At 29.8% G+C, this 15,171-nt stretch overlaps 1 protein-coding gene across 4 annotated transcripts in view; it reads left to right on the plus strand.

Annotated features, from left to right (window-relative positions):
- LOC130897280 (inositol 1,4,5-trisphosphate receptor) overlaps positions 1–14,259 on the plus strand; it is a 37,076-nt gene extending 22,817 nt beyond the window's left edge. For 2 of the 4 annotated variants that reach the window (XM_057806069.1, XM_057806077.1), the window contains 13 exons: positions 626–746; positions 1,294–1,436; positions 1,490–1,677; positions 2,596–2,707; positions 3,025–3,142; positions 3,266–3,498; positions 3,658–4,882; positions 4,931–5,053; positions 5,110–5,444; positions 7,699–7,873; positions 7,940–8,145; positions 8,331–8,496; positions 9,511–14,259. In XM_057806069.1, coding sequence (XP_057662052.1) covers positions 626–746; positions 1,294–1,436; positions 1,490–1,677; positions 2,596–2,707; positions 3,025–3,142; positions 3,266–3,498; positions 3,658–4,882; positions 4,931–5,053; positions 5,110–5,444; positions 7,699–7,873; positions 7,940–8,145; positions 8,331–8,496; positions 9,511–9,917 — 3,552 coding nt within the window. In that variant the 3' untranslated portion in view covers positions 9,918–14,259. Of the gene's footprint in view, positions 1–625; positions 747–1,293; positions 1,437–1,489; positions 1,678–2,595; positions 2,708–2,777; positions 2,805–3,024; positions 3,143–3,265; positions 3,499–3,657; positions 4,883–4,930; positions 5,054–5,109; positions 5,445–7,698; positions 7,874–7,939; positions 8,146–8,330; positions 8,497–9,498 lie in introns of all 4 variants that reach the window. The other 2 variants (XM_057806056.1, XM_057806063.1) reach the window with 2 other exon arrangements.
- Positions 14,260–15,171: the final 912 nt, after the last annotated feature.

Here is a 15,171-nt window from a genome sequence, read left to right on the forward strand (position 1 = left end):
AAATCTGATGGAAAGAAACACTATTCAGTTTTATATTGTTTCATCAAATGATAAGATATAGGGATAAACATAAAATGATTTAGAAGAATTGAAAGCAATGAAAGTGAGAAGAAAAGTTATTCGGCTTTAAGACAAAATATGGTAAGAGTTCAATCCTTACTCCAGACAAGAGGAACACTAGTCGGTATCCGATTAATATAAAATGATTAATCATTAACGTATTGTCTCATGTGACAGTTCAGACGATAGGTATTTATATTATAGGGACCCCTACTCTTACAATTTCTTGAAATAACAAGCTGATTCTAGAATTCCGTAACTTCAAATGTATATTTTAGACCAAGCTTTTTATAGTTTCCTGTGTATATGGCGTCAAAATTTATTGATGTTATTTTGCTTTGTATAAAAAACGTTATAGCTGTGGAAAGTCGAGTTAAATTAATAAATATTAAAATTAATGATAAAGATTGTTTGGCAAAAGTTGAAATTAGTTTTGAAACTTTTAACTGAGTTTGTTTTTGACATTATCGATTTTTAAAACTAAAATGTAACACAGCTATACACGTTTTTTTATCAGTGTTAGTGTCAATCGTCACCATTTTTTTTAAATAAATATATTTTGCAGACAAGGCAACCCATTTTTGTACAGCTATTGCAATCAGCATTCAGAGTATCTCAGTGTCCTTGGCTAGCAGCATCACAACGCTTTAATGTTGAAAATTGTATTCGTACTCTGTCTGAAGTTGGTTAGTTTTTAATCCAAATATTTATTTATATTAATATACTACAACTTAATATCACTACGTCACTGGTAGTGTTTGTTGTGGTTATGATAATACTTACGAGGTGTATATACTTGGAATAAAAAATCTCCTGAATTATTATATATCATTTATTGGTTCTGAATAAATATTTATGAATACTTTTGAGAATTTTATATTTAGTTATTTTCTCATTGATGATTTTTATATTAGTTATCTTTCCACTGAGCTCGAATTCAGGACTCAAATTATATATTTAGAGCTTCTTACTTTAAGATTCTTTTGAATTCTGTTTTTTATACCTTCATCTTTAATCCAACTTTTATTAAATTTCATTTTACTGTTCTCTTTGAACATATTGTCATTATTTTTTTCAGTTATTGTTACAAACTAAGGCTTAGTTTTCCATAAATATTGTTTTGATTATTTCAATATTAGGCACTCAGTATTTTAATTAAAGATTTAAAATCTACGTGTACCAGTGACGTATTTTCACTCTTAGCTGATATTAATGCCGAATATTTTATTGTAGCTAAAAATAGAGGTATTGCTATACCTTTGGATTTAGAAAGTCAAGTAACTGCAATGTTTAATAGAGCGACAATTTTGACAAGACAGACAAGTAAATGGTTACAAGCTTCTAAAGCTCCAAAAATGGAAAGATCTCAATCACAGGTAGATAAAGTTTATATTTCGATAGTATATCAATTGAAATTATTTACTTTTAGATTATGCGATTGGATAGAAGTATTATAGAGGGTTTACAAGACATAGTATCAGTGCTAGAAGATCAGTTGAAACCTTTAGTACAATCAGAACTTTCTCTCTTAGTTGACGTTTTGTATAGACCTGAATTATTATTTCCACCTGGAACTGAACCTAGAAAAAAATGTGAAAGTGGTGGATTCATTAGAAGGTAATTATTATTAAAAATTGCATTTATTGCTATGAAAAGTTGAATTCGTTCAAATATTACCCTTCATTATGTGCACAATAGGGTACTTGCGTTTTTTAAAAAGTATTATTTTTTTTTGTTTATTTTATAAGCTCCTTATATCAAATAATGTCAGAAAGTAAGATATTTAATTGAAAGTGAAAAAATATCTAAATATTTAATTACAAATAGTAAAGATTTCAAATTTTTGACTACATAAGAAAACAATTCTCATTGGTTTTCAGTTGTGACATCATAGGTTTAATAATACAAACATTGAGCAGTTGTCTGCTTGATGATCACGAGTTTATCATTGCCAGCAACGTACTGTATGCTGTTATAATACAGTTTTCATTTATTAGTTACGTATAAATGAAACATTTTTCTATATATAAGAATAAAGTGAATAAACCTTTTATAGGTTAAGCTCTTACATTATTACATAATCACATTACAAATTAAAAGCATAATAAACTTAATTATTATAAAATAACAAATTAAGTTGAATTACCAAGCTTATTTACATTAAAATGTCTTGGCAACAAAAATAATTACATCTCGCAAGATCGTTAAAAGAACCAACAACCATTTTTGTTGTAGTATATTCAATTTATTGGCATCATATTAATCAAAGTTTAATAATCATGCTTATTTTCAAATAACTGTCGTATTTACTTTGTATCATTTTCAATAATTTTTTTCTCTATAAATATCAAAAAATTGAAAAAAATTATAATAAAAGTTGTTTATGAACTATCCAAAACTATTTTTTATTCAAACCCTATTGTCTACTATTGTAACTTTTTTAAAGTATGGCTTGTTGATGCATCGTAAACATAAATTAGATGTAAAGTTTACATCATTGTAGAATTTTCTTGGTTTAATTTACAATACTTTCAGGTTGATTAAACATACTGAAAAACTTATGGAAGAAAAAGAAGAAAAACTATGTGTAAAAGTTTTGAGAACCTTAAGGGAAATGATGGCCATCAACTGCGAATATGGTGAAAAGGTTATATATTATCTAAATTTTTAATCTTCATATAAAAAACTGACTTCTCTTTTTTTCACATGCCGCTTAGAACGAAAATCAGTCTGAAAATGAGATGGTATGGTATTGAAGTTTTAAGTGTAGTAGTTTTAGTGTGAAGTTTTTGTTTTTAGCCTGTTTTAATTTTCATAGTTTTACCACTCTTAGTAACGTTTTTCAGGGTGTGTGTCTAAATTAAATCTGCACAATATTCTGTTTTTTGTGTTTGGAGTTAGAATAACCATTCTTTAAATATAAATATTTGTTTCTACCCTTTAATTAACTCGAAACATTTACAGGGAGATGTTCTTAGGAACATTCTACTAGCACGATACTTTGAAAAGGCCTATGTTTTAAATAACTGTTCTGTGGAATTAAGCAGTGGACTTCCCCTGCCTGCTACCCATGGTCCTGGAGGTAAGCTTTATTAAAAATACATTATCATGGATTAGGAAGAACAAAATTATGTAGTCTTTGAATTAACTCTCATAATTTGAAACAGTATTAGGCAGTTTATGAATTAAGTTATGTTCTTTTCAGCCAAAATTTTAAGCAGAGCAGGCAGAACATTACATGAAGTACAAACGCATTTAGATCGAGAAGGAGCCTCCGATATAGTTGTAGAATTAGTTATTAAGAGTGGAAACTCGCCGTCAATATTTAGTGAAGCTGTTGAATTGGGCATAGCACTTCTTGAAGGGGGTAATCCGATTATACAGAAAAGTATGTTCAATAAGTTAGTTGGAGGAGACATGAGTCAATCCTTCTTTAAGGTAAATGGCTTTGGATATGTAGAATAGAATATTTGTGGGTGGTAAATTGTTTAGTAGGTGGCTAGGAAAGCTAGTCCGGAATCCCACTATCTTCATTTTATAAATTTTTATACCTACAATACATTTATTGTATCAATTCTCTCAATATACATTTTGTAGGTATTCCATGACAAAATGAAAGATGCTCAGCAAGAAATTAAATCTACTGTAACTGTTAATACTTCTGAGTTAGCAGCAAAAGCTCAAGAAAATAAACAGGATGACAAAGGTGAAAAAATGGGTCGAAAGTCAGATAGTAAATCTAACGGAATACTTATAACTCCTGAACTGAGGGATGAACTAAATTGTGTTGCTGCAGAAACCAATACTCAAGGGGAAGACGGCACAATTGTATCAACTGCTTCTTCACTTGAAGATTTATTAGCTGAAAAATTTGAAAAACAAAGAGAACGTGAAGATGCCAATGCTTTATCAAATAAAATTCTGATAATGCAACCCATATTAAGATTTCTGCAGTTACTATGCGAAAACCATAATTCATCACTGCAGAATCTGTTACGCAATCAAAACAATAAAAGTAACTTTAACTTAGTCTCGGAAAGTTTAATGTTCTTGGATTGCATTTGTGGATCTACCACAGGTGGATTAGGCCTTTTAGGTCTATACATTAATGAAAACAATGTTTCACTTATAAATCAAACCCTGGAAACCTTAACAGAATATTGTCAAGGACCATGTCATGAAAATCAAAATTGTATAGCAACACATGAGTCAAATGGTTTGGATATTATCATAGCATTAATTTTGAATGACATAAATCCATTAGGAAAGACAAAGATGGATTTAGTGTTGGAATTGAAGAATAACGCATCTAAATTGTTACTAGCTATTATGGAAAGTCGGGGCGACAGTGAGAATGCCGAAAGAATCTTATCAAATATGGTTCCAAAACAGTTAGTTGATGTCGCTTGTAATGCTTTCCATCAAGAAGATGAAAACAATGATCCTAACGGTTCAGAAAGAGATGATATGGTATCACCAAGAGAAGTCGGACATAATATTTGGATTTTATGTCACCAGTTAGCTCAACATAATAAAGACTTGGCTACATTGCTTAAACCATCTGAAACCGGAGACCAAAAAACTCAAAAAGCTGTAGACTATTATGCTTCTCATACTGCTCAAATTGAAATCGTTCGACAGGATCGTACTTTAGAGCAGATAGTGTTCCCTATACCAGAAATTTGTGAGTATTTAACAGATGATACTAAATTCCGAGTTCTCAACACAGCAGAGAGAGATGATCAAGGTTCTAAAGTGGCTGATTTCTTTAAAAGAACAGAAGATATGTTTAACGAAATGAAGAGACAAAAAGAACTTAGAGGTATGTATTTTTGATTAATCATCTTTTTTTTTAATCTTCTATTTTTAGCACAACCTGTGAGGTTCTGGATTAGTAACTATATGTCGTTATGGAGTACTATACTTTTCAATTTTGTTAGAGCTATTAATTTAATAGTGGCTTGCTATTATCCATTTGATAATGTCATTCCAAGTAAGTCGTTTTTCTAGTACAACCACGACCTTCTATATTATATTAATTTTTTTTAGCGGTCGATTCTAGAATATCTATATTTATTTGGCTTGTAATAATGTGTTCCATCGCTATAGTGATGACGTCACCCGGAGAAACTGCGATTCAGCTGTTAGCAGCTTCTACAATTTTCAGACTGATTTGCTCATTTGGTCCTGAACCAACACTGTCGCTTTTGGGTACCTTAACAATTGCATTAAAGTTTATTCATCTAGTCAGTATAATGGGAAATCATGGTACACTTACTAAAACATATCAACAGATTATAACAGATGCGGAGCTAGTATATCATTTGGTGTACTTAATATTTTGTGTCTTGGGTCTTGTACATCCGTTTTTCTATAGCGTCCTGGTAAGTTAGATATACTTTATATAAATATATTATTTAATTCATTTAATACACAATTTGAATTAATCAAATTCTACTTGAGTTCAAATTTTCTAAATAGGATTATTTACATCAGTGAACGTACGAAGTAAACTAAAGAAAATAACCAAGAAACTGGATGTATCAGGTTTTTTTAATCTACCCTTCAATTTTACCGGTTTGTCATTTATAAGAATATTTTATGTAACAATAGTGAACACACTGTTTACACTACCACTACACCAACTCTCTCAATTATACTGACGCGCGTTTCTATAATCAAGTTATCGTGTTCAGAGACTGATGATAAACTAGAACCTAATAACTTGACTTACCTGTTTTATACTGAATCTTTCAACCAATAAACCTCCCGCGAAAATTAATTCCAGCGAAAAAACCTCCTTGGCGGGAATCTTGACATTTATTCCTTGACTACTAAACTATAGAGTGGGCTGTTAGGAAATGTGCTTTTGTCCTTATTTAAGCTTTTCTTATATTTCAATGTTTTCAAATGCATTCATCAAGTATAATTGAATAGATTTTTTAACAATTTTACATTATTAATATTGTCATGATTGTGACTGACAGCGTGATCGGCAATACTCGATTTTTCGTTTCGACCATATTTTAAATAAGATATATGCTCCTCAAACCAGATATTAACAGATCTCTTAGTCTGCCCAATATACCTCCCATCACAATCACTACAGCTAATTTCATATATACCACTCTTTTTCCAAATTTGGAATGTATGATTACCCAATAATTTTTTTAATATTTTGTTGGATTTATAAACCAATTTAAAATCCACTCTGTTAAATATCCCTTCAGATCTATTTGTATAAACAGGATTGAAAGGTACCAAAGCAAATTTTTGATGGGGAAATTTTGATCTCCTTTGATGTAAGTTGATTATTTCCCAGCATGTCGATCCTGCAGACCTTGGAGTACCTTAAGGACTTCTGAGATCTAATAATTTGGGAGCTGATGTAATCGAAGAATATTTACAATTAACAAAAATATGTATGGAGCAAACAGTACAATAACGAATTCTATAAAACAAAAGGAAGGAACAGCAATGGGCAATTATCTATCATCACCATTTATGGTTGAACTGTTCATGAGTCCTTTTGGAAAGCCAATCAGACTAAAGTTTCAGTATTTTCCCAGGGTATGGTACAGGTATGTGGATGATATTTTCGTCATATTTAATAAGAAAAAGGCAAATGAAGAAGAATTAATTTTGGAACACAATTCAAAATATCCATCTATAAAGTTCACCTATGAAATAGAAAATAATGGACAGTTACTGTTTTTAAATACTTTAGTAATTAGGAATAGTAATAGGCTAGAATTTGATGTGTTTAGGAAAAACACCGTTATGTGCAGGTACATTCCAGATGATTATATTCATTGTATCCAACATAAGATGGTCAGTCTCCATTTACTGGTACATCGTTTAATTCACTTTCCACTTAACATCGAGTTATGACAAAAGAATTGTAAGTAGGTTAATCAATCGTCATAGGTTTAAGAAATCTCTATGTGAAACTACTTTTTTCCAAATTCAAATGGATAAACAAGGAAAATTTGCTCTGGTACCTTTCAATCCTGGATTTTAAACTGGTCTAAAAACCCAACAATACTTTAAAACAATTTTTGGGTAATCCTAAAGATAAAATAACAAATTTGGAAAAGAGTGGTATATATGAAATAAGCTGTAATGATTGTGACAGGAAGTACATTGGATACACTAAGAGATCCGTTAATGTTCGGTTTATTAAGCACATAGCTCATTTAAAATATGGATGGACTGAAAAACCTGGTAGTACCAAGGCCAGTCATAATCATAAAATAAATAATAGTAAAATTGTCGGATGCATTTGAAAGCTTCGAAATTGCTAATTGTAAGAACATTTTAAATAGGGACAAAGGGCTTATTCCTTACTGCCCACTTTATAGTTTAGTAGTCAAGGAATAAAAGCCAAGGAAGTTTTCCCGCTGGTATTAATTTATTGGTAGGAAAATTCAGTTTAAAACAGGTAAGTCAAGTTATTAGGTTCTAGTTTACTTCAGTCCCTGAAGACGATAACTTGGTTATCGAAACACGCGTTAGATAGAGTAATTGTTAGTGTTGGTGTAAACAGTGTGTTCAGTATAAATATCACCAACGGTTCCAAAGATTCCAACTTAGATTCAATAATAGTGCGATATTGTAACTTTTTCATTATTTTTTTAGTTGTTTGATGTCGTGTATCGTGAAGAAACATTATTAAATGTGATCCGTTCAGTTACTAGAAATGGCCGATCTATGTTCTTAACAGCAGTTTTAGCCTTGTTCCTTGTATACATATTTTCAATAATAGGATATATTTTCTTTAAGAACGATTTTATAGTCAGTGTAAACAAAAAAAGTAAGTAAAAGTTATTGTAATTTTTAGTATTAATAACATTTACTTTGAATTTTGTCTGATTTTTAGATGAATCGTGTGAAACTATATCTGAAATGACTGGCAGACATTATGAAGAAGATGAAACTGGTCAGTTTTGTGAACTTGTGGATGCTGGTGATGAGAAACAGGAACGTGCCTGTGATTCGTTGAGAATGTGTATTATTACTACTTTGAACCAGGGCTTAAGAAACGGAGGGGGTATTGGTGATATTTTAAGAGCTCCGAGTAGTGAGGTAAGTTGAAAAATTGTTTTTATGTATTGAATTTTTATTAATATCTTCTATATTACAATTAGCATAACAAAAAGTATTTTTTGATAATAATTTATTCATTATATCATGTATGTTTTTATAAATCATTTGCCGTCAACTTTTTAATGGAATAAAGTAGATTTACATTGGAAACGTGTATTTTTTAGGAACCATTGTTTTTGGCTAGAGTTGTATATGATTTGCTGTTTTTCTTCGTAGTTATAATTATTGTACTTAATCTCATTTTTGGTGTCATTATTGACACTTTCGCTGATTTAAGATCAGAAAAGCAACAGAAGGAACTGATTTTGAAAAATACATGCTTCATTTGTGGTAAGTACTTTATATTATTTACATGCATGGAAGTACGTGAACTAACAATTTGATTTACAACTAGTCTTAATAACATTAACATTAGTTATAGCATGGATATTAAAATTACTAATTATATGTATATATAGCTAGTAGTAAAAATTTTTAGAAAAGAGCTTCAAATTTCTTTTAATTAACCGCATGTAAAATGTAAATGAAAAATTGGTAAACTAATCGGCATTTTGAAACGTAACTTTTGGATCTTTTGGTTTTGGTAGAGGGAATTAAAACTATTGAACCGTTTGACGTCACTGTTTGCTGATCGGTCTACTGTTGGTGACTTTCAACATAAAAAATTTAATCTTTTCCCATCGGCCCTTCGTAGCAATAGAAAAGAGCCAATCACATCCGTTTGCATTTGTCACGTGATTTTGTTTGTTTGTTTGTTTATGGTGGTCTTTTGGCTTTGCTTGTTTTCTCTTTGTTACTTTCCATAATATCTTCGTCCATAAACACACAAAAACTCAAAAAATATCACGAAAACAAAAAGCAGTACACATGTCCAAACAGAATAACAAAATTTTTATGTTATCGACGAGTAACGTCAAGTTTATATATAGGATGTAGAACTTGTTACGAACGCCAAACGGCAAACGTCACCTACGAACGGCAACAGCAAACGGAAAGTCAAGTATAAATCGGCCCTTATGGTTTGATGTTGATTAGATTGTAATTCAGTAGGAAATAGGTCTCTTTCTTGAGTCTTATGAGTTTGTTTTAACTAATAATTTTTTGTTCATGAAATCAATTTACAATATGTGTGGAGAATTTTGAAAATTTTACTTTATTGCACATTAAATCATGAAATTAAATAAGATGCTGAAAGTTTATGTACTAATGAGAAATAATATGAATAGCAAATCATTATAGTCATGAATGAAATCAATATGTTGGTTCATGCAGTTAAAACAAACAAATTCATTCCAGAGATTGAAGATAAAAAATAAATAAGTTAACTGACAGTTCATATTTTAGGTCTAAATAGGTCTGCTTTTGATAACAAGATTGTAAGTTTCGAAGATCATATAAAATGTGAGCATAATATGTGGCACTATCTGTACTTCATAGTTCTAATTCAAGTAAAAGATCCCACCGAATTTACTGGTCCTGAAAGCTACGTATATGCAATGGTTAAAGCTGCAAACTTGGAATGGTTCCCGAGATTGCGTGCCATATCATTAGCAGCCGTGGAAAGAGAAGGGGAACAGATTGAATTCAAAAGTCTTCAAGTTCAGTTGCAAAAGACAGAACTACTGGTGACTACTTTGAGTCAACAGCTCATGGAGCTAAAGGATCAGATGGCAGAACAAAGGAAACAGAAACAGAGATTGGGGCTTTTAAGTTCCAATTCTGCTTATTTGCAAACTTCAAATTTGACTTAGATGCTAGTCTTGGAAAAACTAATCGTATAGACACTCTGTAAACATTTTAAACAGTTGAAAAAATCTGATAGCCAATAAATAAGATGTATTTTATGTTATATTTTTATAAAAGTGTAAATATTTACACACATTGTTATATTTTAGTTTTATTATATTTAAAATGTCTACAGATTGATATGGAAGGAATTATAGATCTTTCATTGCTCAAAACTTCAACTTAGGATACGTAGAATAGATTCCTAGCTAAATGTTAGAGTTTTTGGGCAATTTGTTTTCTTTTTATTTCAATTTATTGGTTCTGCTGTTTTAGTTTTGATTATTTTAAATTTATAATTTTGTCATGACTACTTCTAATTTCTTATTGTTACAAATATTGCACAATTTTAGTGTGCCGCAGTTCCTTTTTATTTTTATTTTATTAGTTTCAAACATCCCGGTGATATTTATGATATGTATTTTTCTTCTATTATATTTGTGCAAATTATTGTTCTAGATAATATTGATTATAATCATGCGATTTTGATTATTCTGGCTGTCTCACAAAAGCTATTAACTCCAAATATGAAAATAAACATGGTAATGATTACTTTTGAAAGAACTGTTAATGTTTCATACAAGTTTAACATAGAAAATATTTGCAATTTTGGCCATATTAGTTATTTAAAAAAATGTCCTATTGTGTTTGTTGAAGAACTGCTCGTTATTAATGTGATATCGGCCAAAAATGTAGATATAAATACTTGTAAATTTATTGGACAAGTTCGATTTAGCCTAGTTTAATTACTGCAAGTTGAGTTTGTTTTTAAGACAAACAGTATGTTTCCAATTCACATAATAATCATGATTCGTTTTTCTGTTAACCTTGCGTAACTAACATGTTTAATTGTAACATACAAGATATCAGTCTCCGAGACCGTTAGATGAAAATGGCACATCATTGGAAGGCAAAGTGTTGATAATATATCATTCACAATAGAATTCGGGAGAATAAAGCATTCTTATTCATTATCATTTTCTTTATTCATCATGCATAATTAAATAAATTTCTAGACAATCAAAGTAATGACCTTAAGATAAAAACGGAAAATTGAAAATTTATTATTATTGTAGTAGAAACTAAAATGAGAATTCCCTAAACGTCATCTTTCATTATAAAAGCACAAGCTGTAACAATTTTACTGTTGAAATTAGTCTATGAGTTCAATATATTCTTTGCTTACTGGCAATACGTGTTCCAAGCATTTAAATTTTTTTACATTTATAGCATTTATATTTGATCTTCCTACTTTTCTTATTCGAACTATAATAACATCAGTCGTATACAGAATCTGGTGGAGCCTCATTTGCAGTATCAGAAATTTTGTAAATTTCCCCAATTCCTCATCTTTATGATTTTGGTATAGAAGCGTTTCTTAGGGTGTCGTTTTCTAAGAACACTCTTCTGGGTTGTTTTGACTGTACATTTGTATTATATATCACATATGAGTTAATGGCTGTTATATTTAGTACACCATAAAAAATTATGCTGCGCATAATTTATCTATGGTGTCTACGCCTCCTTCAGTTGATTTGTAATAAATGATCATCATGTTTATCAGCTGCTGTATCTATGTTATCATCTCTATGCATCTCAGGCCTTTTTAACTGAGCAAGTTAAGGTAACATCTGTTGCCGAGCTCAAAATCACTGACACGTTTGATACATGCAACTCACAATTTTGTACTGAAGACTGAAGAGAGATGTTTGTGGTAGGAAGGTACTGGAAGCCGTCGGGTTATATCGTGACACAATCGTAAATTTTCGGAAAAATTGTAAACTCTCGGTCTCTGAGACGGCACGTTAGCTTCAGGAGGTTAATTTTGGAAGGAATCCAAAAAGTCTGAACTTGTAGATTATAAAATGTGTAGAGACATGAGCTCTTTAAATTAAATGTTGAAAAAATTTCAAGGTAAAAAACTGTACTCTGAGACACCTGATAACAATTTCGTAAATATTTGTTAAAAAATTTATTCATAGTCGTTTCATTGTTAAATCTCTTGATAGATCTGTTAGATAATTTTTCTACATCTTGTAGTTGTAGTATTTACTGTTAATTTTTTTATGAATAAAAATTTTATCTATAGTAATATTTTCAAAAAGTAATTATGAATACATATAAGTGGCGGTGGATCCTTAAATACTAATGTTATTTTCTTACATTTTAAAAACACTGATACTTTATTTTGAATGGTAACTACTATTTTTGTGAATGAAAAACGATCAAAAACTGGCCAATAACAATAACAGTAAATTTTTGTTTCATATAGAACATCTAGGCTTAGTTGTTTCAAGTAGTTTTTCACTATACAAATTGTACATTATGTCAATTACAATTCAAATATATTTTTTTTTAAATAGGGTATTTGACAGTTAAAAAAACTACTTTAATTTGCCCCTTTTTTTTTCAAAAAACTACATTAAAAAAATAAAATTCTTGAAAAAATCACGCATTTTCAAAATAAAAAAAATTATGTACCAAATGCTGTCTAAATGTCAGTTGGCGTGTGTGACGTTAAGTTACTTAAAAAGTAGGATTGATAAGTTTATGCCGAACATACGGAAAAATGTTATGTATTTGGTGTACAAATAATCAGTTGTTTATTTTTGTGTGACATTAACCGGAAACAGTAATAAAATGGTTGAAGCTGGCACTAGAGACTGGAAACAACGATCAATCAAAACTATGCTTTTGTAAAGATCGATATCAGCAGCTCAGAAAAATTTCAATAACCTTCAATCAAAAGTAGAACTTTCTTATATGAAGATCATTTTAATGTCAGTATCACCGAAAAATTCCATACGATCTGAAACTTGTTCAATTTTATATAGCAAATTTTAGTATTAGAGATCCGGGTGTCGTCTTAGTCTTATAACGATATATTTGTAACAATTTTTATCAAAAACTTGCCAAAAAAAATTTTACTTAAGGGGATATTCTAGTCTAGAAGTCTAAATCTTACGCATTTTTGAAACTAACATTAAAAAAAATGGAAAACATTTTCACTATCCATTTAATAATATAATATTTATTGATTCTAAGAATATAAAAAAAACATCGTAATTTCAATAAATTACAGGCCGGTAAACACGAGGCTAGAAAAAAAAAACGGTGCACCCTGGTTGATATGATTCCAGCCCTTGTAGTGATCTGGAACAAAAACATTTGAAACATTCTTACTCTGTAAACCATTAGCCTTTCTTCTTTGAAGGGTCTAAGCTTTGAAAATATGCAAAAGAATTGATTTTTCTAAATTTCTAGACCAGAATACATTAACTGTAGAAACTTATCTTTCAAATGTATTTTGTATAAGTAAAATGACGTCATGCAGGGTCTTTGGTATTTGAAGTTACGTAACACAAATTAATATTATCAATATAGCGATTGGTTATTATTATTATTATTATTATTATTATTATTATTTATTTAAAAAGTACTAAAAGTTCTCTTTATACAAACTTAAGATATGGATCTTTCTTATAATTTATTTCTATAACATACAAATACCCTTAGTTGTTATGTTTTAACAGTCTCTCTCAAATATATTACTTTCAATGAAATTCCGGTTTCAATATTCTGGAATTATCAATATTTCACTGAACCCAAGTCATATTATCACTTAACCATATTTTCCACAATTTAATAATCAAAATATATTTTTCGGTGAAATTTGAAGCTTTCTGGATTTTATTGGTATTATGACATTCTGAATGAGTCTTCTTACATATCAACCAGTTGGATTCAATAAATGAAAGTGATTTTGTTTCCTGTTTTTCCAAATATTAGTATTTCAATTTTTTAACCTTTTTCGCTGATTTAAAGTATTTGGTAGTGTATCTTCTACTTGATGAGAGTCTGGTTATTCATACTGTTACAAATGGTAATCGGAATATACCATCATTGGTTAAATAAGTGTTTCACGGAATGAATTAACGAAATTTGGTGATTGCCCATTGATAATTCATATTTTGGAACAATAACCATTTATATTCGAGACGAAACTCAAATATATACAAACAACGAATTTTTAAGCAGCATAATAATATAAATTAGTATAGAAAATTAAAAATGTTGACATTAACTTTAAGGACCACCCGTCTACACATGCATTTAAAAATCTCTCAATATATTTTTCTGTTGAAAGTATAATGGAATAAATTTTTTTGTTGACATTTGTGTTCTGTTTGTGGTTATAGGGTTGTATTTAAGCAATATGTGTTTTAAAAACAAAACGTGTTTTATTGTTTGTTGTAATTTTAACTTTCTGTACAAATTTTATCTCAAATATATTTCTATACTACGTTAGTAACTATTTTTAATAATTACCATTCTATAGGGTACTTGCATTTTTTTAAAAGAAAGTGAAATATTCAATTAGAATTGAAAAAATTGAAAATCGCGAAAATTCCATATTTTTAACTACATAAGAAAACTATTCTCATTGGTTTTCAGTTGTAACGTTATAGGATTAATAAAAAGTTATCGTTGCCATACGTATACAAATGATATTATATTATTTTTCAACCACTTTTACCCTTTTATATGTAACTAACTATTGCTGAACACGCTGATGTCTCGTGAGGTCTTTGAATTAAGTAAACGAGTTTACATTATTTTTTATAAAATTATATTTTAGGAAGTATCTTACCAAAAAAAAGGTGGCGAAAGTCAACAACAAAATATACGAATCCCAGCTTTAGAGCGAAATGCATCAGACGCAGTTAATCCTGATCCCACAACTAGCGTTCGCAAAATGTCACTACAATTTAAAGTATCAACTATTCAAAGGATTCTCCAGGAGCATAACATATACGGTCATAACACATTTGTGTTACACATGTTCTCTTTACCCGTCAAACACCTAGTACATGTTTGAACTTCAAAATTACGATTTAAACACAAACTTTAGAATTGAGGTTATGTAGTCATTATTGTCCATTTTTTAGAATTACTTCTGTGTTTTTAAAATTGAATCACACAACCGGGCTGCTCAACATAATATTCTCTTACATTATTCTTGCAGGAACTAGTTTGGAATATGTATTATTACTCGATGAAAAATACTTAATAGGGCATAAGAAGGTAATCCATAGTAAAAAGTATAGTTACAAAGAAGTCTTCTATAGTATTCCTATTTTGTATTCAGTTAACCGAGTATCATGGATTTTTGATACGGCTTTAAATAAATAATTTGTGGATATGTTTTAAAATTTGACT

This window comes from Diorhabda carinulata, chromosome 1, assembly GCF_026250575.1.
Source record: "Diorhabda carinulata isolate Delta chromosome 1, icDioCari1.1, whole genome shotgun sequence".
In the NCBI taxonomy this organism is placed as follows: Eukaryota; Metazoa; Arthropoda; class Insecta; order Coleoptera; family Chrysomelidae; genus Diorhabda; species Diorhabda carinulata.